The sequence below is a fragment of the Garra rufa genome, chromosome 3, assembly GCF_049309525.1.
Source record: "Garra rufa chromosome 3, GarRuf1.0, whole genome shotgun sequence".
NCBI classification, from domain to species: Eukaryota; Metazoa; Chordata; class Actinopteri; order Cypriniformes; family Cyprinidae; genus Garra; species Garra rufa.
The window spans coordinates 46,650,747-46,677,045 of NC_133363.1; the positions used below are offsets into that span (position 1 = coordinate 46,650,747).

The following is a 26,299-nucleotide window of genomic DNA, read 5'->3' on the forward strand; positions in this document are numbered from 1 at the left end:
CTCCCACCTCTTTAGCCCTTTCCATCATAGCCCTAACCTCCTCATTTGTTTATTCATTTTCTCTGCTATTCACTGCAAGGAAGTGGGTAGTACTAGCTCACAGAAAAACCACATGGTTTAACATAATATTTTTGTACTGCACTTGTGAAACCCCACGGAAGCCTATATGAGACTTTCACAGTAACATGAACGGCCTCAGACTTCTAGCAACACTTCAGTCAAGAGGTCATAGCGTTGCAGTTTGTCACTACAAACAGTTTATTAGTAGAGAAGGTCATTCCAGGTGGAATTACAAGCGATACTTTTCCCTCTTTAACTGGCTGCTGGCAAATACCAGGATTCTGACCAAGAAGTTTCACATTATGTAATCGTCTTTAAGGAAATGGAAGGTTTTAGGGTTTTCATAACATAGAAACTTGCAACAATCAAACAGCATTTCAAAACTTCAAGGTCAAGCTTGTGTGTACTTATTAGTGTATTTTAGTTTTAGCAGAAGGCTTAAGTACATGCAAAATCTATTCGGTGTTGAGGAAGTACATGACGGACATAATGTGGTATAACATAAGCATGTTTCCATGACTGCTAGTTGTCCTCGATATGTTATTTTAAGACAGACTGGCTACACTTCGTGTAACTTTTGAACAAACGTTCAACTTTTTGGGGTCAGATCAGCAAGAATGCATAATGTTACAAAATATTTCTATTTCAAATAAATCCTGTTTTGCTTAACTTTATTTATCAACATTTAGCCTGGTTTATTTAGCCTGGTTTACAGAAGAGTACCTGGAGATTTGGTTTGGTCCTCACACTACACATAGTGTGACCCATTAAATATAAATAAATATAAAATTAATAATAGTGGTAGTAATATGATCTGACTTTTTATACTTTTTTTTATTATAAAATAATCAACAAAATAATAAAGTGTGGTAGTAGTATTATGTTTTAAAATAAGTGAGAATTAAATAAAAATACAATTACTTAAAAATAAATTACATTTTGATGTTATTTTTACAATATTACTGTATTTCGTCACCTTGGAATTATAAGGTTCTATCTGCGTTCCGAGTGGTTTTGAGATATTGAGCTTCAAAGTTTTTGCATTCTATATAGCAAAAATGATATGGGGAACAAGTCTCTTTCCTACATGAGAATGACAGAGACCCTAAATGTATTCTAAATGTACAATATCAAAATCAGGTCAAATGCAGATAGAACCTTCTAATTCTAAAAAGTCATTTTCTGCTCGGAATTATAAGGTTCTATCTTGAAAAACATTAAATAAAGCAACAATTTTCAAGAAATAAAAGTAGTTTACTTATAATTTGTTTTAAAACATAAATTACTGTTGTAACAATGTGTCAACATGTATGAGAATTTAATGCTGTAATGCTGTCTTTATCACATTTATTTAATATTTTAGGACAAATATTTTTTTCTTGTTTAAGTTAGGCATAAAAGGCAGTGCTGAATATTTTGTCCAGAGCAGATGTTAATTTTATAATTATAGTGGGTAATTAAAGACATTATTGCAGAAACAGTTAAAAAAATCAGCTACTCTAATCCATCTGACCAGGACTTTATTCCACAAAAAGCCATATTCAACCATATTCGCAAAACTATCGTTTTCAACATCTTTAATAACAACAGTTTGATCGCTATTGACCACATTCAACATCAAACGACAGTGACACTTATATTTCATTATGTACTTTACATTATGCAGTTGCTCTGCAGTAAAGCCATTCAAGCCAGTTGCAGATAATATTATTTGTTTTATGCCGGTAGCGGTAATTATGAGTAAAAAAAAATCACGCCATCATTATGTTTTAAACAGTGCCACTTTGAGGAATAAATGTGAATTGCACTTATTGATTCTGCAGACGTGTAATTGTTGTTTTACGTTTAATCTTTCCTGCTGTTATGGAGCAGTCCGGCGACATGACAAAGAAAGTTGATCCTGATTGGTCCTCTTTTTTGCATTCGAAGTGCTGATTGGCTCACAGATAGAACCTTATAGAACCAAGTTATAGTTCGACTTTGTAGATAGAACCTTTTTCTTTTCTAAATAAAAAGTCCTAAAATGTATACAACTTTAAAAAACCCATCACATAATGTAAATAAGTTGTCACAGAATAAGAATGTGAATAACAAAATTGACAATAACGTCAGATAGAACCTTATAATTCCAATGGCGACGATTTGTCATCAAATTAATTAAATCTTACCAACCACAAACTTTTGAACAGTTGTGCAGAAACTCAAAGCTATATATGTGTTTCCCATTCATTAACTAGAGTGTTGCACCCTGCCACAGTTTTTATATTAAACCGGAAATATATTTATACATTTTAACATAAAATGTCTTTAACGTTGTGTTTTTCGTGTCATCGCTTTGGCAAAATGTCCGTCAAACGAACTAAGCGTAACTATGGCTTTATCCCTTCATCAAGTCTGTTTGCGCTGCTTGTGTCAAAGCAAAGCGTGCACTTCATTCAGGCGATCAGCTCGTGATCTGGTGTTTGCCGCGGCTCCTTTGATTGACAGTCAATGCAGTGAACCAATTTTGAATGTGCTGCGAGTTTAGCGAGCATTTGAGAACGCAGCGGCCACCAGTTACGCTTTATTTTCACATTAGCATAATTTTCACCATTTTAATGGGCAGGTGTTAACACTATTTCACAATTTGTTTGTAAACATGTTTTCACTGAAGCTGGAGGTTTTCGCCAAAATAAAAGCTCAACTGCAGTTTCCCTCAAAATAAAAGCTCAGATTTATCTCTTGCAAGCAAGACTACAACTAACAGACACAAACAAAGCATATACTGTACAGGCAGAGCAAGCTCACGGTTTATGGGAAGAAAAATATAAACATTAAGGTGGGAGTTTATATGAATGTACTTCTGAAGGGAACTGACTACAGAGAACTTTCACTTTTTCACTTTTTTCTCTCAGTTCCATAAGCGCTACCGGCTGTCAGAGGGTAAAAGTCAGCCTGTCTGCTGTTTTTGTTTTATGCAGGTTTTAGCATAATTTCACAAAGCTAAAGTCAAGTCAGACCATTCTGTTTTTGCTTCAGATGTTGAAATGATACAACTAAATAAAAAAATAAATAAAAAAAACTGCTCATGCTACATGTGTTTCATCTTTCTTTGTATCGTGATTAAAATGCAGTGGTTGGTTCTTTGGTCCATTATTAAATATGTTTAGTTGTTGTAGTAGCAGCAACTGCAAAAACAGTTTATGGCCAGGAAAAAATATTTATGGCTGGTAAATTTTCTCAAGTCACCGGCCATTGGCAGATGTGGCAAAAAGTTAGTTTTAGGCCTTGCTTGCAAGTATAGAAATTAGGACAAAAGTATTGTAATTTCCCTACTGTAGAAGGTAAAATAATATACCTGTCAAATACTCATTTTATTTCATTTATTGTACTTACTAATTACTAGTTTAGTTTACAGTGAAGTTGTTTTACAATATATGACTATTACTGTCATATGAATAATAATATAAATGTATTATATTCTAATTAGTTTGGCTTCCAAATTCATCAGTGTGAGTGTAATGTAGACTGAGACACTATATTACTAAACTAAAAAGAGGACAGAGTTCCCTTCAAACTATGTACTATTCACCTGCTTTGCACATTGAACCTGTGTTGAAACTCTTAATTTTGAACTCTCAAAGTGCACCAGATTAATTTAACTCTAAAATTTCTATGGGGGGAAGCCCCCTTTCAAGCACATGAAGTGCACATGGTACATTTTTGTCTCAGAATTGTTCAAATATTTAACTTTTTTGGAACCACTACAAAAGTGTTTACGTTTTATTGTCCTTGGTGTGACACCCCTAAATTATATATTTAAAAAAAAATGTATAATCATAGAAAATTATGCAAATGTGTCTTGATGACCACTAATGACAGGTTAGCTCGGAATAGCAAGGTCAATAATTGACAAAAAGCTGAAATGTCCTATGGCATGACAGAAAATGCTCACTGGTGTGACGTAATGTCATATGGTGTGACACACATTAAAGAACCACAAATTTGTTTATCTCAAAATATCTAAAAAAAAACAAAAAAGTTGAGTATTGTAATATGGGAAATATAAATATTTAACGGACGTTTTGAACGGACGACAGCACAGTTTGTTTTGTTGTCAAAGTTTGTCTAAATGAAGATAAAATTCTCTCATGCCATTTGTAAAAAAAAAAATTTTACCTAATATTTGCTATTTTACACCATAGGACAAATTCATGGTATAGTTCAGTAAAATTGTAAAAAAAAAAAAACAACAACAAAGAAAGAATTTACGAAATTAGGGACTCTTTACAGGTCCTTTACAAAAAATTAGCATATTGTGATAAAGTTCATTATTTTCTGTAATGTACTGATAAACATTAGACTTTCATATATTTTAGAATCATTACACACATTTGAAAGTAGTTCTAGCCTTTTATTGTTTTAATATTGATGATTTTGGCATACAGCTCATGAAAACCCAAAATTCCTATCTCAAAAAATTAGCATATTTCATCCGACCAATAAAGGAAAAGTGTTTTTAATACAAAAAAAAGTCAACCTTCAAATAATTATGTTCAGTTATGCACTCAATACTTGGTCGGGAATCCTTTTGCAGAAATGACTGCTTCAATGCGGCGTGGCATGGAGGCAATCAGCCTGTGGCACTGCTGAGGTGTTATGGAGGCCCAGGATGCTTCGATAGCGGCCTTAAGCTCATCCAGAGTGTTGGGTCTTGCGTCTCTCAACTCTTCAGCAGATGGAAGCATGAAGTGCTCCAAAATCTCCTGATAGCTAGCTGCATTGACCCTGCCCTTGATAAAACACAGTGGTCCAAAGTACTTTTTTCGGATGAAAGCAAATTTTGCATGTCATTCGGAAATTAAGGTGCCAGAGTCTGGAGGAAGACTGGGGAGAGGGAAATGCCAAAATGCCTGAAGTCCAGTGTCAAGTACCCACAGTCAGTGATGGTCTGGGGTGCCATGTCAGCTGCTGGTGTTGGTCCACTGTGTTTTATCAAGGGCAGGGTCAATGCAGCTAGCTATCAGGAGATTTTGGAGCACTTTATGGAGATGAAGATTTCATTTTTCAGCACGACCTGGCACCTGCTCACAGTGCCAAAACCACTGGTAAATGGTTTACTGACCATGGTATTACTGTGCTCAATTGGCCTGCCAACTCTCCTGACCTGAACCCCATAGAGAATCTGTGGGATATTGTGAAGAGAAAGTTGAGAGACGCAAGACCGAACACTCTGGATGAGCTTAAGGCCGCTATCGAAGCATCCTGGGCCTCCATAACACCTCAGCAGTGCCACAGGCTGATTGCCTCCATGCCACGCCGCATTGAAGCAGTCATTTCTGCAAAAGGATTCCCGACCAAGTATTGAGTGCATAACTGAACATAATTATTTGAAGGTTGACTTTTTTGTATTAAAAACACTTTTCTTTTATTGGTCGGATAAAAGAAATATGCTAATTTTTTGAAATAGGAATTTTGGGTTTTCATGAGCTGTATGCCAAAATCATCAATATTAAAACAATAAAAGGCTAGAACTACTTTCAAATGTGTGTAATGAATCTAAAATATATGAAAGTCTAATGTTTATCAGTACATTACAGAAAATAATGAACTTTATCACAATATGCTAATTTTTTGAAAAGGACCTGTATATTTTCTCAAAGATCAGACTTCACACTACATAAATCTATGCATTTCTTCTTCAAAAAAGGACTTTTACAAAAATAGCATTTTTACTACCTAATTGTCAACTACCCAAACATATTTTGAAAACGAACCACATTCAAGACCGTGATGTAACGTAATATGCTTAGCTCGTGCATTTTTGCATAAAAGATATTACAAAGAGATGTTGTGGTATCATGATTAAACGTGATGATCTATGACTTCTGATATTTGTGGCCTGTTAACCCCCAATATACAGGGAGCACTGCACTTTATCTAATCACACCATTTTTTTTATAATAACAAATTAACATACTGAAACAGCAAACAAAATATTTGGGAAGTCACGACCAGAGTTCAGGAAATTATATAGGATAATGAGTGTATTCGTGTGACCTAGTTTTGCATGCCACGTCCACAGAGTTGACCGTTTAGTGGATGTCTCACGCTAAGCAGCTGTTTTGTAAGATTGTTTTCAAGAACATTTCCCTATTACAACATGTTGATTTCATTCAAATTGTGGTTATAATTACTTTACCTAAAATGTAGAAAAGATACTTTCTAACTTCTACAGAAACCATGAACGAAGTGCCATAACAGATTTTATTGCATGATTTTTTCTTTCAACTCAATGCCAAGAATACGTGTTACATGTACAAATGATATTACAAAAAAGAGGCCACAAAACAACATTAATCCTATTGTCCAACTGATTAAAGCACTTTTGAATACTTGTGACTACAGTATCATTATACTTGTATTAAGCTGCCAAAAAATAAAAATACCAATCGTGACGACCTATAAGTCTATTATTCTCAACTTATGAAAGGTTTTTACAGTCTTTCATTTTTTCAATGATATTGGACTTTGCTTTAACCGGAAAACCTCAAACTCGTTCATCAAAGAAACCAATGTGACTATGTGGGACCTTTCAGTATCTGACTATTCATTGGAAAGCTCTTTTGATGTGACAACTGAATGAATGAGAAGTCTGGTCATGTTAGGACTGTGATTGTGAGGCACCGTGATCGTCATCGTCTGGTGGACAGTCAACAAAGTCAGCCAGCATGGAAGCCATTGCCTCATCATCCATCTGGAAAAGAGATTAAGCAAGAGGAGAGAGTTAGAGAGAAAGTTCTGGACAGAAATGCGCTGAATAAGCACCAAATATTGTTTACATTCCATTACCATTAACAGAATAAACAGTACAAGTCAAGGAGTTAACAAGTAAACACGCCGCACAAAAGACATTACAAGACATAAATGGCATTTTCATTTGCTTTGGCTTCCTGAATTGTTTATAGAACTAATCCAAACTGAGGCCAGAAGCTACTTCATGCAAGTATACACATGCTGATGTGATATGAATCCTGTGCTTTTGTACATACTTCATGCATTTTCATACATAACAGTGACGATATTCATCAATATTCAAGGAAATACAGTTACTTGGAATGGCTGGTATTTAACAGTGCCATTACTGAGGTAGCAGGCCATTACAGTAATGCTGTCAACACAACATTAGGGTTTCTGAATGTACTAAAGAGTACACATTGCCATTCAAAAGTTTGTGGTCTGTAAGAATTTTTTTGATGTTTTTGAAATAAGTCTTATATGCTCACTAATGCTGCATTTATTTGATCAAAAATACAATATATGGAAGACTGTTTCTGCCACACTACGTAATGCATTAATTAAGAGCTAGTGCAAGATGAGTATTTGTGGTTAAAAATCAACCAAATTTTTTTTAGAAAATGACTGTTAGTTTCGCTAGATTATACCCTTATTCCTCAGCTGGGATCATGTAGAGCCCTTTGAAGCTGCATTTAAACTGCAATTTGGATCTTTGACCCGTTGGTCCCCAAGTCCACTATATGGAGAAAAATCCTGGAATGTTTGCCTCAAAAACCTTAATTTCTTTTTGACTGAAGAAAGAAAGACATGAACATTTGAAGACATAGAAGTGGTGAGTAAATAAGGAAAATTTTATTCTGGAAGTGAACTAATCCTTTAAAGGACTAGCATTTGAGGTTAAAAAGTATATAAATTGTAAATTTGCTTGATAAGACCTTTGGTTGGGATCATTTAGAACCTTTTAAAGCTGCATTTAAACTGCATTTTGGAAGTTTAAACTCTTGGGCACTATAGAGGTCCACTATATGGAGAAAATGCCTGAAATGTTTTCCTTGAAAAAACTATTTCTTTACGACTGAAGAAAGAAAGACATGAACATCTTGGAAGACAAGGGAGTGAGTAAATTATCTGTACATTTTTGTTCTGGAAGTGAACTAATCCTTTAATTCTTCCGTGCTAAATAAAAGTAAAGTATTTAAAAAAAATATATCGTACTGACCCCAAACTTTTGAACTCTAGTGTAAAAAATAACATAAAACACTATATCAAAAATATGCATCAATCCATGCTTGTGTAGCTTAGGGCAATGCGTTTTGGACCTAACCAAAAGAAACCTTTACCAGGGTTAGATATTACTCAGTTACCTTTTTCTTTTCAGTGCCCTGTTCAGAAGACTCTCCTTCCTCACGATCCTCCATTTTCCTTTTTGTTCCCCTTGCATCTGAATCCTCTCCCTGTTCACCGCTCTCTTTCTCTACCTCTTCCTCTGCTGTCTCAGCTACTGGCTGTACTGGCTCTTGCTCGGATGTGGATGGTGCACTCTGACCGGTTGTCTCTTCAGGCTGTATTTCTGGATCTTGCTTTTGAACTTCGTCTTCCACAGTCAATTCCTGACCCTGTTGTGACGGCCCAGCTTCTTCTACGGGATCTTCTGGTCTTGCCACTTCCTGCTCGCATGTTTTCGCTTCAGGTTCAACTGCTTCCACTCTAATGTCCTCTTCATGGCCTTCTGCGTCTTCACCGATTACAAGACTCTCTATTTCTTCTTTGTCAACCACAGGTTCGTTTCTCTCAACCGCTCCAATGTTCTCAATTTCCTCCACGGTCGCCTTGTCCTTCATCCGGTCATCTGCATAGACACTCCTCACACCCTCCATCTCCTCGATCCCTGGTTCTACTTCTCGTTCCCTTTCCATGCAAAACATTTCTATCCCTTGCTGCTCCTCCGCTTCGATCATGACCTCTGCATCCTCCTCACCCATCAACCCTCTGCCATTGTCTCCCTCTAACGGCTGGATCTCCTCACTTTCCTCTTCATCCTCATCCTCACCCTCATCATCATCATAGTCTTCAAATTCTTCTGCCTCACAGTAATCATCTTCTTCCATGAAGTCACTACCTTCCTCATCCTCCTCTTCATCCTCCAGGCCCTCCTCCTCCTCCTCTTCTTCTCCTAATTCATCTTCCTCCTCCAGTTCCTCTTCCTCCTCTTCTTCATCATCTGAGCTGTTGATGTTGATGACGTTCTGGTCCACCTCATTAGCTGGGGGCTGCTGCTGGAGCTGACGGCTGGTCTGAGCAATCTGGTTCTGAAGCTGAATCTGAAAAGGCATTGGCTGCCCACCTGGAGAAGTTTGCATCAACATCTGCTGAAGTTGCTGACCACCCGTCAGCGAGTCTGCAAGTCCGCCAGGTGATGCTGAGAGTGAAGCTGTAATTGCGTTCAGAGGAGGAACCAGAGACACAAGTTGGGCTGTCTGGCTTGGTCCAGGGAAAGAGTTAATGTTATTAGCATTAGCTGGAAGAATCTGCTGGGGAATGGAGGTGGGGAGCTCATTAGGTAGCGAAGTGTCAACTGATCCAACCTCACTCACTACGGGGCCAGAGGACTGCAGACCACCTACCGCAGGTACCGCTGGCTGGGACAATGATTGTGCATTTGCCGCTCCATCTTGCACCTCCATCATACCCGCTGGCATAATGACCACGCTATCATCCGAATCACTTTCCAAAGAGATCTCCACATCTTCTGGCTCCTCTTTGTCGTAGCGAACAAAAACTTGTCGTTGACCTTCTGGGGCTCCAAGGCCTGGCAGTTCACCCGGCTGAGCTGGAGAGAGCAGCAGGTCGCCTGGGGTGGCCGTAGTGCCTGCTGGGGTTGAAAGAACCGGAGGAGCCAAAGGTAGATGGTTCTCCAGAGAACCAAGCATGGAAGCAGGGCCTAAGCCCATGGGATGCCTGGCTGGGAAAGGTGGCCCTGTTGCGGGTCCACCAAGGAGGTTAGGGATGGACAGTGAGGGGTTTTGGCCAGAGGCAAGGACAGGGGCAGATGGAGTTGATTTGAGAGTTAGAGGGGTGAGAGGGAGAGAGATTGAAGGTGTGCGAGGATGAATAAGGGTGTTGCATATAGTCAGAGCCTCAGCACAGAATGACGATACCTGTAGGGAAACGCAAATAAAAAAAAATAGGAAGTGCAAAGAGTCACATTGTGAGGTCTGTACAAATTTGACTATGCCAACACATAATGAAGAGACAACATCACCATTGTTCAACAGAGTGACACTGTAATTCAAACTCCTAAAGGGATATTCCACCCAAACAACATTGGACGCCATTGACTTTCATTGTACAGACTAATTCAAAGACATTCAAAATATTTGAATATTTGAATATTAAATTTGATATTCAAATACTTTTCTAAATCAACATGGTCTGGAATGACATGAGGGTACATAAAAGGAGGAAGAATTTTCCTTTCTGTTTGGCTGAACGAAAACATTTGATAGCTGTGTGATGAACCACAGACAGATACTACTCTACCAGGGCCAAGCTCACTTGGCAGTTTCTATTCTAGTGTTAAAATAGGCTAAATTTAGCTTTTGGAGATAATATAAGAACCAGTTTGCCAGGCGTAACGTTTCTTTTTAATCTCTCAATATTTCCTTTACACCTTTGCAAACATGAAACACTGTCTCCAGTTACAGTCTCCTGCGTCATTAGAAGCAAACAGCCACTACACCACCCAAAATGTGCTTTCACAGTGAAAGCAAACAGCCACATAAAAGAGGACTAATATGTCAAAATGAATGTCTGTGTACGTCAATCACTGTAGACTGACATTTTTATGTTTGCGCATTCAGACAGGTTGGGTGCCGTTAAATTGTTGAAACTGCAATGTACACAAAGGCTGGATTTTGGTACACAGATTTCACAAATCAGTGGTTTTAAAGGTATAGTTTACCTAAAATGAAAATTGTTTCACAAATTACTCACCCCCATGTCGTTTCAAAACCTGTAAGACCTTCATTCATCTTCAGAACACAAATGAAGATATTTTTGATGAAACGTGAGAGCTTTTTGACCCTGCATAGACAGCAACAGTACTACCATGTTCAAGGCACAAAAACATAGTAAGGACTGTTAAAATAGTTCATGTGACATCAGTGATTCAACTGTTATTTTATGAAGCTAGGAGAATACTTTTTGTGCACAAAGAAATGCATGCGTCATGTTACTTTCATGAATGGTGGCAGAGAATGACAGAACAGTGGTTCCCAACAATGTTCCTGGAGGCCCCCCAACACTGCATGTTTTCCATGTCTCCTTAATCAAACACACCTGATTCAGATCATCAGCTCATTAGTAGAGACTCCAAGAAATGGTTGTGTCAGACAAAGGAGAGATGCAAAATGCGCAGTGTTGGGGAGCCTCCAGGAACATGGTTGGAGCCTCCAGGAACACTGACATAGAAGAACTGTTAAACAAAGTCCTTATTTTTGTTTATATAACTTGACAAAATTACAGTTGAACCACTGATGTCACAAACTATTTTAACAATGTCCTTACTACCTTTCTGGGGCTTGAATGTGGTAATTGCATTGCTGTCTATAGTATGAAGGGTCAGAAGGCTCTCGGATTGCATCAAAAACATCTTAAACATTTTGGGGCAGCCGTGGCCTAATGGTTAGAAAGTCAGACTTATAACCCAAAGGTTGCAGGTTCGAGTCTCAGGTCCGGCAGGGATTGTAGGTGGGGGGAGTGAATAACCAGCACTCTCTTCACCCTCAATACCACGACTGAGGTGAGTCCCTTGAGCAAGGCACCGTACCCCAACTGCTCCCCGGGCGCCGCAGCAATGGCTGCCCACTGCTCTGGGTGTGTGTGTTCACTACTGTGTGTGTGCACTTGGATGGGTTAAATGCAGAGCACAAATTCCTAGTATGGGTCACCATACTTGGCCTCACTTCACCTCCTTTCCTTTCCTTAATTGGTGTTCTAAAGATGAACAAAGATCTTTCATATTTGAGTGAACATGAGGGTGAGTAATTAATGACAGAATTTGGGTAAACTATCTCTTTAAACAACTAGACTGAAATAACTGAGTCTATTTTAGGTTGTCTGCGATACCATAAAAATACTGGGAACAGTTTACAATACAATCAATTAATTTACATGTATTGCATTATGCATTAGATATGTTATCATGTTGTTAATGTTAATGTCTACACATACTGAAATTCAAAATTTCAAGTTATATAAATTAACTTCAAGGTATTATGGATCAACAAATGAATGAACAATAGCATACTTATTAACACATTGATAAATGCTGTAAAATTGTTCTTTGTTAGTTCATGATACCTAATGCATTAAATAATGTTAAATTAAACCTTATTGTAAAGTGTTATCGAAATATACCGTTGAGGGTTGACACTGACTTCAACAGCCTCTTATTACAACATGTAGTTACTCAACTCTGTGGCCTTTTGCAGCACTTCTGCTTTCAATACCAAAATGCACTTAGAATCACAATAGTAAATGTATAAGACTCTAGCTGAGAAATCCTGTTAATCAGCAAACTACTGAGACCACTAGTGCGAGACTCCCTCTAGTGGATAACATTTAGAAACATATTACAAGTAACATTCAAGATTCAACATTCTGTTTAGCATTTTGTCTTGTGTACAAACAAAATATGGGACGAATGTGTTAAACTTATAATGGAAGCTTAGTGGGCCAGTGTTTTGTGTGTGAGAGAGAGAAAGTAAGCTGTAATGTTATATTTACAGTGGTCCCAAAACATATTTTGACATTTAGGACACAATAAATTTATTTCCATTATAACAAAATATCAATGACCAGAATTACTAATGGCTTGCACCAGCACAAACCATCTTTTGGCATTAGAATAGTACTGTCAGGATTTACTAAAGACATGCAGGGAAGAATTAGCACTGAAAAGGCAAGGACACAGTTATTTTTGCGCCTGACCTTATTGAATATGTATTTGTAGGCGTTTCCCTACCAAGTGCAAAATTCATGGGAGGAGAGTATTAAAACGAATCACACAACGCGATTTACTAATGTTTGTGGTTGTCAAAATAACTGGTATTCGCACCAATATTTAACACCCAAAAAAAGCTTGTCTTAAAGCAGGCAGTAATTTGTGCTGCTTATGATAGAATGTGCTGATCATTATAGAAATGATCTGGCCGTGTCTGTCTTCTTTAATGTGAGCGTTGTCAGTAAATCACACACAAATTTTCTCCTCATATCAGCGTTTTTATGGAATTGCGCTCTACCGCTAATTTGCCCTGTTTAGTAAATCTGGCTCCATATGGCATTTCTTTCAAAAAAAAAAAAAAAAAGAAGAAAGAAAGACAGGAAAATAAATTTTTTAGGTTTCAAATATGAAATATTTGTGTTAAATACAGGTTTAAGACTGGAAGATCAATACTTTCAACCTCAAGTTTTTATCAAGGATGTTCACTGACCATGATGTTGCGATCTCGCCGGCCGTGGCTGAAGGCAGACACCGCACAGGAGAGTGGTGGAGGCCAGCGGGCAGAAGGTACCAGCACAAGTGCCAGTAAGATGCGGTAGAGCTCTCGGCGAGGGGCAGGGCTGCCATACTGGCCACTGACAGAACCCACCTCCAGCACACAGTGAGACTGCTGCTGCAGACGCACACACAGAGGCACCACCAGGTCTTGGATCCTCTAACAAGGGAGAAGGGTTTAGAAAAATCAACATGAAACAACTTTTTATAATTGTAAGAAAAACATCAAAATAGAAACACAAAACAAACTTCAATATAAACACACCTTATGCAGATCTTCTTTTAACAAAGTTCCACTGGTCACAATTATCTGTCGTAATGCTGTAAAGGAATCATTTTTCATCAGTAAATGTTTTTTCTCTCTTATTAAAACATTAAATTATCAGTCATGATTGAACAATCACCCCGAAGAGCAGCGACACATGTGTCTTGATTGGCTAGCACATCTCCTTTCCTCTGTAGTGATATTCCATCTCCCATTCCCAATCCTTTTGTTCGACGAGGACCTGACTTGCCAGCAGAACCAATCAGCTCATTCATGGACTGCGATTGTTGTCCGGAACGAAGCTAGACAGCAAAAGAAAGAACCATTGGAGAAAGAAACAGAAATATTTCAAGCAGGGCTAATTTAATTAATTTAGTTTTAAGTTAACCATGTGATTCATCTTGGGTCAGTAGACCCATCACATGCTTATCAAGGCTGCATTTATTTTAACAAAACAATTATTTTAAGTAAAAACAATAAATGTAAAATATTATTACAATTTAAAACACATTTTCTATTTTTACATATTTTAAAATGCAATCTGTTCCTATGACAGCATATCTGAATCATCAGCAACCATCAATCCAGCCTTCAGTGTCACACAATCCTTCAGAAATCATTCTAATATGCTGATTTGATGAAAAAAAAGTACAAAAAACTAGCCTTTATATGAAACTGAAATGTTGCCGTCAACTTATTAACTTTGTGCATCCCAGCAGAATATAAATATTCAATTCTTCAAATGTATTACACACTCTTCTCCAGGAGGCTCATCTCTAATTTCATTTCTAATGATGTTTGTGTTACAAAGACCCTTAAACCTACCTTGACCGCTTCTGATGCTGGCGTGATGTCACCCATCAGATGAGTGAACAGTAACTCTGTGTGAGAAGGGCTTCCCTGAAGCAAAGAGGCACCTCCTACTTTTACCCACAGTTCAATGGCACGGTACACAGTTACTCGCACTGCACTGTAGGTAAAAATACAACACCACATCATCAAAAAGTTGGACACTTCACTACAATAACAGAGTGAACATACATTAACGTGCTCCTATGCCTTGCTGATGCCTCCAATAAAATGTGATCCAAGTGTTCAAAGGAAAAGCATTTCAGAAATGCTGATAAAAGGTAATCATGTCTGACCATTTACAGTCAGAATACCTAAGGTTATTGTTAATATAAGGCTCAAAGAGGGTAATATTTATTTTAGGTAGTCAATAGGGTTACTGTAATACCTGTACGCTCTTTGCTGTCCCAGACTAGCCTCTGGGAGAGGCGTCCATGCAGACAGAGATTGTGAGAAAAGCCTTGTGAGCACACTGCTATACTGGACCAGTCCACCTCCAACACTACAGAAAAAAAAAACATCACAAAAATGACAGCTAATTCAGTAGATTTAACCACCAACACACAAATTATTAATAAAAAAAAATCAAGCAGTTACAGAATTAATTCTAAACCCGTAAGAACTTTATTTATCTTCAGAACACCAATTAAGATTTTTTGATGAAATCCAAGAGCTTTCTGACCCCAACAGTAAAGCAACTACCATGTTCAAGGCCCAGAAAGGTAGTAAGGACATCGATAAAATAGCCCATGTGACATGAGTAGCTCAACCGTAAATTTATAAAGCTACGTGAATACTACGTCTACTTACGCCTTGATGAGAGCAGAGAGCAGATCTAGAGTGTCGCTGTGTATCGAAGGTAAAACCAACAGCTTCAGGCATCCTTCTCCTGTTGGACTCTGAAACAAACCAAATGTTAAGCAGGTTCAGTGAATATCATGAACGGTGACTCTTAACATCATTAAGATGCACTTAACATACAAAGAGAGTTAAAGCCTTACGATGCTCTTTGTGTTGACTGCCAAGGCTCGACACACCAAATTGAGAACATGCTGAACAGGTAGACGGACTGAAGATGCAGGATCAGCACTATATGAGGGAAATACATCTCACTAATATGGACCAACATCTCAAAGACCTTCATTAAAAACAAACTAAGCTCAACAGACATGAAAAAAAGCTTTACAAATACCATGAATTATACCACACAATATTGAACCTACCTAAGAGTGTGTTTAATAGCCAGACAAACGGCCTTGTAACGATAATGGAGCTGAAGGATCAAAAGTGGATCTACGTCATCCAGAGGAGGGAACGGCAGTTCCACACCAGGACCCTCATACTGCACTGTTCCTTCTGAAACAGCAATTTATATATATTTATTTATTTATACACACACCCTGGACCACAAAATCAGTCTTAAGTAGCACGGGTATATTTGCAGCAACAGCCAATGATACATTGTGTGGGTGAGATTTTCTTTTATGTCAAAAATAATTAGGACATTAAGTAAAGATCATGTTCCATGAAGATATTTAGTAAATTTCCTACCATAAATATAACAAAACTTAATTTTTGATTAGTAATATGCATTGCTAAGAACTTCAACTGGACAACTTTAATGGTGATTTTCTCAGTATTTAGATTTTTTTGCACCCTAAAATTCCAGATGATCAAATAGCTGCATCTCGGGCCAAATATTGTCCTATTCAAACAAACCACACATCAATTGAAAGCTTATTTAAAAAAAAACTTGACCTTTATGACTGGTTTTGTAGTCCAGGGTCACATATAAGAATTTAACACTGATGTTTCTCTTAATAAAACACAAACACACCACATACCCGTTTCTGAACCCTGATACAACTGTCCCAGCATGCTGTTGGCTGATGCTAGAAGGCAGTGGAGATGACTGGTCCAGCCCTCAGCCCTGCGTCCTCCTCCCCCTCGTTCCAACACCCCACCGAGACAGGGCAATCGGCCATAACATTCACAAGCCGCCTACCAATGAAAAAAAAAAAAGGGAATCATGATGCAGAAGTTTTGATTCATTCGTTTTGAGCAGTCAACTACGCACATTATCCTTAATTCCACAACCAGATGTAACTAACCTCTTGTACTTTAGGATTATCTGAGTCCATCTTAGAAAGGAAATACGCTCCAAGCTTTTCCTGTAACAACGGACAATGATTAGCTTTTTCAGATATAAAGTAACCACAAAAAGAACATATTATTAATGGTTATACTGACCCTCAGAGATCCACAGGCCCGTGGGTAGTAGATCATACACGCAATCATTCCTTTCATAGCAGCTAGGTGGCACTATGACAAAAAAAAATAGCTTCTTTTGATGCTTTTTGCAACACAATTGAATTGTTCTCATTTTAATTAAATAATATTAATGCTTTCATTTACATGTGTAAATATTTCTTAAACATACATGTATGTGTGTATTTATATACAAAAACAAATACACATAGTATACACACATTATGTGAACACAAACTTTTAATTTGGATGTGATTAATATACAATATCATTGAAACGTTTGTGGTCAGTAAGTTTGTAGGGGTAAAAATTAATATTGTAAAATGTTACAATAAATTAAAAAAAGTTTTCCATTTTAATTTATTTTAAAATGTAATTTATTCCTGGGGAGGAAAGCTGAATTTTCATCAACCATTCCTCCAGTCTTCGGTGTCACAAGATATTTCAGAAATCATTGTAATATGCTAATGTGGTGCTCAAGAAATATGTACCATTAATATATGGTGATAATCATACAAAATAAATTTGATTCAAAACTACAGCTTAACTGATTTAAATCTAAATGTGACATGGACAAGCATGCATTTTTACCTCAGATTTGAGACTGAGCAGGGAGGTCAGGATGCCCAGGATGGAGTTAAGTCCAACCTCCCTGGCCAGCTCTGGCAGCTGGGACGAGTACTGCAACAGGTCCTGCAGCACACTCACAGCAAGCTGCACGGTGGGGAGAGGGGCCTGCGACTGTGTGTGTGAAAACAACACATTACACTAGAGGTCGACCGATGTATCGGTTTTGCCGATTAATCGGCACCGATAGTTGATTGGCCGAACTATCGGTTATCGGCAAAAATCCATGCCGATGGTTTTTCCGGGTTGCATTCTTTGCTGAAGCGGCTCACGCTCCGCTGTCATAGAGTATGAGAGGTTAAGCCCCAGACCAATGTTTAATGCCAGGATTGTTACCATATATTTGTATTGATTTATATCCAGCTGTTCATATTTTTAGCCAGCAAAGTTGCAGATTTAAAGACATGAGAAAGCAAACTGTGTTCATTCAGCCGACAAAATCAGTCACAGCGCGCCTTAGTTTTACATTACACATCTGTCCCACATCGTTCATAAAGACTTGACCCTGGGCTGGAAAATTAAGTATTGTGCATTTAAGCAAACTATTTGTATTTCTGTAGCTCTAATTAAGTCTGTATGCTTAATATAGAGCTATAATTTATGTTTTAGCCTTTTCTTCAGGCCGTTGAAGCATGGTGAGTTTGCATCTTGTTACGCACTTTATTTCACAATGCCATTTTCCTGTTCCTATTTGATTTTAATAACTGATCAACAAAAATATCTATTAAAAATTAAGATAAAAATAATACAAAACGAAATTCGTTAAAGAAGGGATTTTCCACAAATAAAAACGTACGAAGTGGTCAAAAATTGTGTCTGACCCTCTCCAATTCTCCTGGCGTATTGCCGTCCAATTCATACCACGTCCTTTATGACATTTACAAATTACACAAACTTCTTTCGTAATTAACATATTAAACTGAAACAAAACAAAAACAAATCATATTTAAACATAAATGTAAAACAGAAGAGAAATTGTTTCTGAAATGGCTGCAATATAGATTTCACTTTCTCTTTCCGTTTCATGTTTAAACTAACCTTTGCCGCTTTTTGATCATTCTTGAAGTAAACATTTGCCCGTTTGGTGATTAAATAAACTGTTTTAGATTTATGCTTGAACTATACAACGCGTCCTGTGTGTGTGTGATACCTGCAAGTTGTCCGCGCAACACAGCGCTGCACTTTTGTTCGGTTTCATTAAGGGTGGGTGAAAAATAGATTCTCAGACGCATCTCAATCCTCTCTTCAATGAGCGTGTGTTTTTCCCGCATATGGCACGCGTGCGCGCCAGAAACGCGGCTGGCTTCATTGCACAGAATTTCCACAGTGAGCTAATAAGTGTGTATTGTTTGACCGTGTGAGCTATCAATCGCAGTTTTTGACTTTACATGTGCCTTCATTTCTGCCGTTTGTAATGCAGTAGATGCACTGACAGACTTTCAATTGCTCTTTGTGTTTGTTCGTCCTAAAAAGCTTGATTGCAGATGCGGTTAAATGCACTTGGATTTTCAAATACTTTTATACGAAACTGATGTACACACAGTCAGTTATGTTTTCAGAGCAGGACAAAATATCTGATACATCGAAATAGATCTGCATTCGTTTGAATGCAGCCTGTTAAAGCAGCCACTGTCTGATCTCATCAGTAATAATCAAACGAAAAAGAAAAAAACAATAACTATTTCTGTAAACTTGCCGACACTTAAAGAACACTAATTTTAAATAAGTAATTGTTTTAAAAAGTAGCCTGCTTATATAATAAAAAAATGTTAAAATTTAAAGATTCCCACCCCTTTACAATGAGCCCATTTGTAACATCAACTAAGATTGATGAAAGCTGTAGAATAGAAGTGTTGTTCCTTGTTAAAGTGTTAATTTCAACATTTACTGATATATTGTTAAATTTCGAAGTTCATTTTGTTAACATTAATGAACTATGAAATAACTTTAATGATCAATTTATAATTAATATTAATATTTTTATTCATTTACAAAGTATGGTTTAGTATTTATTTTTTTAAATCGTAGAGCACTATTTTAGTTGCCCTTCAATATCCATTTTCAAAATCTATCGGTTAATTAATCGGTATCGGCCAGTGTGGTCCAACCTAGCTATCGGTATCGGTAAAAACTAATATCGGTCGACCTCTACATTACACTACTAAATCATACAGAATAAAATCAGGAAAGACCCATTAAGAGGATCCAGGCAAGAGAACAGAATGAATATTCAAAGATATCTCTCACCTGAATGACCTGCTGCAGTGTCCGCAGCCATGAGAGGCAATGCTGCTGGAAGACTTCACTCGAACTGTCTTTCACCAGCACAGACAGGAGACAGAGACCCTCAAACCTAAAACACACACAATCAAGTCCATGTCAAGTCCAAATGAAATAGAAGTAGCGACAGATCTGTCTTTCCCATTTTGTGATGTACACTACCAGTCAAACGTTTCTGAACAGTAAGATCTTTAATGTTTTTTACAGAAGTCTCTTCTGCTCACCAACCTGCATTTATTTGAATCAGCAAAAACACATAAAATGTGAAATATTTTTAATATAATATTTATATACTATAATATACTAAAATAACTGTTTTCTATCTGAATATATATTAAAAATAAATTTTTCATGTGATCAAATCTAAATTACTCCAGATCCTTCAGAAATCATTATTAACATTCTGATTTGCTGTTCAAGAAACATTTTTTCCCCATTTTTATTATTGTTATTATCAATATTTAAAACAGCTGAGTACATTTTTTAGGATCCTTTGATGGATGGAAAGATCTAAAGATAAGCATTTCTTTGAAATAAAAAGCATTTAAAAAAAAAAAAAATTATTGAAAAAACTTATTTAGCTTTAAATCGATCCAAAGTAATGATAAAGACATTTTTTAATGTTACAAAAGATTTTAGTTTCAGATAAATGCTGTTCATCTGAACTTTCTATTCATCAAAGAAACCAGAAAAAAAATCTACTCAGCTGATTTCAACATAATGATAATAATCATAAATGAGATCAGAAATCAGAATATTAGAATGATTTCTGAAGGATTGTGTGACTGGAGCAATGGTGCTAAAAAAATCAGCTTTGAAACCACAGGAATAAATTACATTTGAAACTATACTCAAATAGAAAACAGTAATTTTAAATCTGAAAAATATTTCAAACTTTGGATCAAATAAATGCAGGCTTGGTGAGCAGAAGAGACTGCTTTAAAAAAAAAAAGAAAAAGAAAAGAAAAATCTGGAATGATTGGAGAAATCCGGTATACCAGACAGAAGTCTGTCATCTCACCGAAATTGATTAAAAATAACAATTATTATTATTTTTTTTAAAATAAAGCATCAACACATGAATTGTTTAAAATAAGATCATTAAGATACATTCAGAAAACAGATGCCTACTCTAATGTTTTCCCTTAATGACAAACTGGTTATAAATAATGTTGTGTACAATTCTGTTTATTCTGCATTATGTTTATTAGTATTACGTTACTACCTTCAGTTTAGATTTTTTTTTTGGGGGGGGGGGGGGGGGGGCAATAATGTGTAATAATGCTTGTTCTAATAAAACGTTTAAAGGCATAAGGCAGCAACATGAAAAGTACTGAAACACAGAACTAGACTAAAAGCATTGATAGCATTCAGTCATGCAAGAAATGACTTCAAGTTTTCCTCTGACAGCTCACCTGGTCTTACTGGACCCGAGCCTTGCATTACTGATGCCCACCAGACCTCCCACAGCTCCAGTGCTCTGGAAAAACAATTCGAAACCAGTGTCATTAATACAAACGAACAGAAGTGTGCGTTCAAATAAAAGAGAAAGATGTTACAGCTACAGATTAAGACTAGCGTCTTATATATGAAACATACAAACTAAACTAATGTGAACTTGATTACCAGCCCAGTTACCACATAAACGAACATATTGGTCATTAGATATATCATTAAATCATAATTACAGTGTTTTGTATTTATATTTACATTGTATACACTGCAAACGAGGAACGCGACATAACCATAACGCTTCCATTTAAACCAAAGAAGCGCGTACTACCTCGCGTCGCTGCTAGCAGTGTAACGACAAGAAAAAACTCAGTCCTACCTGAGTCCCGACCACTCCATGCTCACGGTAGTTTGCTAGAAGTGCAGGTAGATATTCAGGTCTATCCTCCTTTAGGACAGACACTAAACCTTCTGTTAAACGCGTAATGTTGGGGCCATGCATCCAAGCCGCTGAAGCCATCTTAGCGCCCCAGTATGACGCGCAAACCCCGCGACTAGTGTATAGCTCGGTTGACGTCAACACGTCGCGTCATCCTCTGTTTTGTGTGATACGTGCAGATGTTGACCATTTAAAATACGTATTTATATGTAGAAGACTTTGAAAAACAATTGATGATATACTTGAAAAGTTTAGGTATTTTATTAAAATGGTTTAGGTTATTGTTTTCTATTAATGTGAAGAAAACGGCGCAGATCCAGGATTGTTAGACCCTAGATAGACGGTTTCATTCCTTTACGAAGTGTTGAACAAAATAAACAGCATGTACTTAAAAATGTATTTTTGAATAATATTTTCCATTGAATTAAAATTGTGTTTGTTGACGAAAATGCACATACAGTGTATTGGAATTCAATTCTATTAAAAATCTTTATTTATAACCAATTTACTAAGCAGGAAGCACAATACCAGCCTCAAGTTGACGTTAACGTTTGTATCTAACGTTAGATAATCTAAATATAAACGTCTTTTCGAAACTAAACTTAAAAATGTTTATGATAGACCAGATAGAAATTTTTTCAATAAAACCTTTTGTCAGAAAAAAAAAGTTATTTTATTGTTTTAATGACTTTATTCTTAAGTTTTACACAAAATAATAGTAAAGAATGAGTAGATGTTTCAGAACTTTTGACCGGTAGTTTATATTTATTCAGTGTCAATTTTAGTAGTGAGAATTATCTTAAAAATAATCCTTTAAAACGGTCAAGATCCTATAGCAGGGGTCATCAAGCTTGATCCTGGAGGGCCGGTGTCCTGCAGAGTTTAGCTCCAACTTGCCTCAACACACCTGCCTAGAAGTTTCAAGTATACCTATTAAGACCTTGATACGCTGATTCAGGTGTGTTTGATTAGGGTTGGAGCTAAACTCTGTAGGACACCGGCCCTCCAGGACTGAGTGACCCTTGTCCTATAGGTTCTTGATACCAACATGAGCATGTGGTTACCTTAGATCCAACTGATTCTGCAAACAAAACAGGCTCCATTGAAATAACAAAAGCTTTACATTAAGATGAAGCGAGAACACATGAACAGTACAACATTCTTAAAGCCTACAATCACCTCAAGAATTAATGCACAGTTTTTCTAACAAAGCACTCAATATTGGACAGAAAATAAACTAAGCTAATGGAAATGGCCTCTCTGCCACATGTATGTGGGTTAAAAGGTGGCATTATTTTCTTAAGAGCAAAGTGAATAAATGTGCACATAGCGACTAACAGATCATTTAATGTATTAAAAATCTCACTTGCAATGATTAGCTCTCAATGATCTTTGTCAAAGGATGTAATTGCAGCTGGTTTACAACTTGCATTGCTCAACAGGTAAAACTATTGCTGTTAAGCCACGTTCATCATAACTTAAATCCACAAAATGTGCTTAATCTTTGAACACAGTGATTTATTTTTAAAAACAATATTCATAATGTTGTTTGCAAAATCATAAAGAATATAATTAACACTGAATGCATTACAGTATTATAGGTAGACATATGTCAGTGAAAACAGGTGTCATGTTTAAAAATCTATTGGCTGAATTATTTAAAATGAATGAGTAGAAATAGACACTTATGTATCAGTCTGCGTAAAATAATAAAGCAGCGGACTATGCGAATCACTTCCTAGACTGCAGACAGTGCCGAACTAAATGAACCAATCAACTGTTTGTCTGGAGAGGAAAAGTAGTCCAAAGTGAAAAATCACCAACTCAGCAGCCTTCTTGTGACCCTGATTTCACAGCTGACTATTACTGGCTAGTCAGATTTGTGACAGTTTAAATTGTAATGACTATCATTATGTTCATATTCCACCACTAAATGAAAAAAGCAAGTTTTTATCTCACAATTCGGACTTTTTTTCCTCAGAATTGTGAGATATGAACTCGCAATTTTAACTTATAAAATAAGTTAATAAACTTGAAATAATATGGAATATTAAGTCCTAATTGTGAGAAATAAACAAATGCGAGTTTGTATCTCACAATTTGGACTTTTTGCTCAGAATTGCGAGTTTATATCACACAATTGTCTTATTTTCTCACAGTTCTGATGTGTGAGATATAAACTCCCAATTGCAAGTTAAGTCAGAATTGTGAGATATCAACTTGAAATTCTGACATTTTTGCTCAGAATAACGGGATATAAACTCCCAATTGCAAGAAATAAACTTTCAATTTTGACTTTTTTTTCTCAGAACAGCAAGACATAAACTCCCAATTGCGAGAAATAAAGTCAGAATTGTGCGACAAACTTTCAATTCTGACTTTTTATCACACAATTTTATTTTTCTTTCTCGCAAATGCGAGTTTGTATCTCACAATTTGGACTTTTTGCTCAGAATTGAGAGTTTATAACACACAATTCTGTTTTGTTTTCTCACAATTCAGACATTTTTCTCAGAATTATGAGATATAAACTTGCAATTCTGACTTTTTTCCCTCTGAATAGCGGGATATAAAATCCTAATTGCCAGAAATAAAGTCAGAATTGTGAAAAACTCATAATTCTGACTTTTTTCCTCGCAAATGTGAGGTGCATCACGCAACGTTGTTTTTTCGCGGTTCTGACATTTTTTCTCAGAATTGTGAGATATAAACTTGCAACTCTTGACTTTTTTCCTCAGAATAGTGGCAAAAAAACTCTTAATTGCCAGAAATAAAGTCAGTATTTTGAAAAACTCACACAAAGGACTTTTTTTTGCAATTGTTTGTGTCGTTTTCTCGCAGTTCTGACATTTTTTCTCAGAATTTTGAGATATAAACTCACAATTGCGAGTTAAGTCAGAATTGTAAGATATAAACTTGCAATTCTGGCTCTTTTTCTCAGAATTGCAGGATATAAACTCCCAATTGTGAGAAATAAAGCCTGAAATGCAAAAAACGTGCAATTCTGACTTTTTTCTCTCGCAATTGTGAGTTTATATTACGCAATTCTGTCTTGTTGTCTTACAGTTCTGACATTTTTTGTCAGAATTGTAAAATATAAACTAACAATTGTGGGTTATTAAGTCAGAATTGTGAGATATAAACTTCCCATTTTCACTTTTTTCTCTCAGAATAGCGGGATATAAACTCACAATTACAAGTTAAGTCAGAATGATGAGATATAAACTTGAATTTCTGACTTTTTTTCTCAGAATAGAGGGATATAAACTCCCAATTGTGAGAAACAAAAGCCAGAATTGTGAAAAGCTGATTTTTTTTCTCGCAAACGTGAGTTCATATCATGCAATTCAAAGAAAAAAGTCAGAAATGTAAGATAAAAACTCAGAATTAACTTTATTTAGTGGCGGAAACAGGCTTCCATAGGTTAATTTTCATGCTTTTATAAAAATACAAATTCAATTAAAATTTTTGTTATTAAGAATTAGTGGGATATAGTGCATTGCAGTACCTGCACAGCTTGGGTTTTATAATTCTGCACTGAAGTAATACATTTAAAATAATTATACAGCAGACAAAGACAAAACAGGACAGACGTGACCTCATCTTTAACTCAAGGTCACACGAAAGTTGAAATCTAAAGCAAGTATGCACATTGGCATGGTTGTATGGGTGCTTTAAACAAAGCAATCGTTTATTTTAGAGATAGCTTTTTGTCCTTCAACGGGAGCTCCACTTTGTTCACTGCAAAATGTTACTTCCTTGTACACATTGTAACATAAGTAAATTTGCCATTGTTCAGTAGTAAACTATGCAGAATGTCATAGGAAAGGGCTGATCCTGGGAGAACGAGATAAAAAGTCAAATTTCCTGGAAATCATGCTAGAAATGCGATTTTAAAATAACCATCATCAAAATATTTCTGGCAGTCCAATGGTTACATCAAGAGTTTCTGTCAACTAAAACATGGAATGAGCATGAGATTTTCCAGCCGAACTGAGCTTAACTTACAAGCAACATTAGAAATAATCACATTTTGGCAAATAAAGTTTGGCAGGCACAAATAATGAGGAATTACACTGTGTGTGTGGCACATACAGAGCCAGTCCCTGTCCTCTTGTTTTATCTACAAGCTAATTTCGCACTGAAGACTTGTAGCAGTGTGTACATATTCTACAACTCAACATGTGGAAGAAATGCTCAAATTTACAAGAAGAAACCAGATGCTTGTGTCCCGATGCATATTGCCAACTACTTTTCCACTAAAAAATGCCACGTCCTTAATTATTCGAGTATTGCGTGCACAACAAGTGCACAGAAAAGTGTTACTACAGATTTTCGTATGATATGTATACATTTTACATAACTATAACATAAAAGCTGCTAAGCAAGTATGGATGGATCGGATTACGGGTCTAGGAAAGTGGAATAAAATTAACACCAAACTCAAGTTCCCTATGGTGTTTGTGAACAGTGTATGTACTGTACAATGAAATAACATAGAACATATACCATAATTACATAGCTATTAATGCCCACTTGATATATAAGTGGGAATATGATGACAAGAAATAAAGGAAACGAAACGAAAAAGGTAAAGAAAGAACGAAAAAAGAAAAATTCACCCCTGAATCGATGGACCCTTTGCCCACCAACAATACACTGATGTTTAGATGACCCATCTAGCATCAGTTCACCCATCTCCCTCTGTTTCCTTCTCCCTCAA

At 36.6% G+C, this 26,299-nt stretch overlaps 2 protein-coding genes across 2 annotated transcripts in view; both read right to left on the minus strand.

Moving 5' to 3' along the window:
- Positions 1 to 6,299: 6,299 nt before the first annotated feature.
- On the minus strand, positions 6,300 to 21,657 carry pelp1 (proline, glutamate and leucine rich protein 1). The gene is made up of 17 exons (XM_073836254.1): positions 21,517 to 21,657; positions 21,101 to 21,165; positions 19,653 to 19,758; positions 17,370 to 17,519; positions 16,761 to 16,832; positions 16,622 to 16,681; positions 16,355 to 16,511; positions 15,734 to 15,866; positions 15,512 to 15,599; positions 15,321 to 15,409; positions 14,899 to 15,012; positions 14,487 to 14,631; positions 13,801 to 13,963; positions 13,662 to 13,717; positions 13,332 to 13,556; positions 8,202 to 9,995; positions 6,300 to 6,796 (listed from the first exon to the last, which is right to left on the minus strand). Exons 1-17 carry the CDS (start codon positions 21,655 to 21,657, stop codon positions 6,704 to 6,706), a joined length of 3,651 nt encoding a protein of 1,216 aa, XP_073692355.1. The 3' UTR covers positions 6,300 to 6,703.
- Positions 21,658 to 23,073: 1,416 nt separating this feature from the next.
- arrb2b (arrestin, beta 2b) overlaps positions 23,074 to 26,299 on the minus strand; it is a 63,491-nt gene continuing 60,265 nt past the window's right edge. The window contains exon 15 of the mRNA XM_073836256.1: positions 23,074 to 26,299. This exon is cut by the window's right edge and continues 400 nt beyond it. The gene's annotated coding sequence lies outside the window, so the exon portion shown is untranslated.

Excerpts from the sequence above, each read along its gene's own strand:
- pelp1 (XM_073836254.1), bottom strand. The coding sequence starts at position 21,657 with ATGGCTTCAGCGGCTTGGATGCATGGCCCCAACATTACGCGTTTAACA. Across the intron at positions 21,166-21,516 it reads ATGGAGTGGTCGGGACTCAG|AGCACTGGAGCTGTGGGAGG; the intron begins GTAGGACTGAGT and ends TTGTTTTTCCAG. Across the intron at positions 16,512-16,621 it reads ATAATCCTAAAGTACAAGAG|GCGGCTTGTGAATGTTATGG; the intron begins GTTAGTTACATC and ends TTTCATTGGTAG.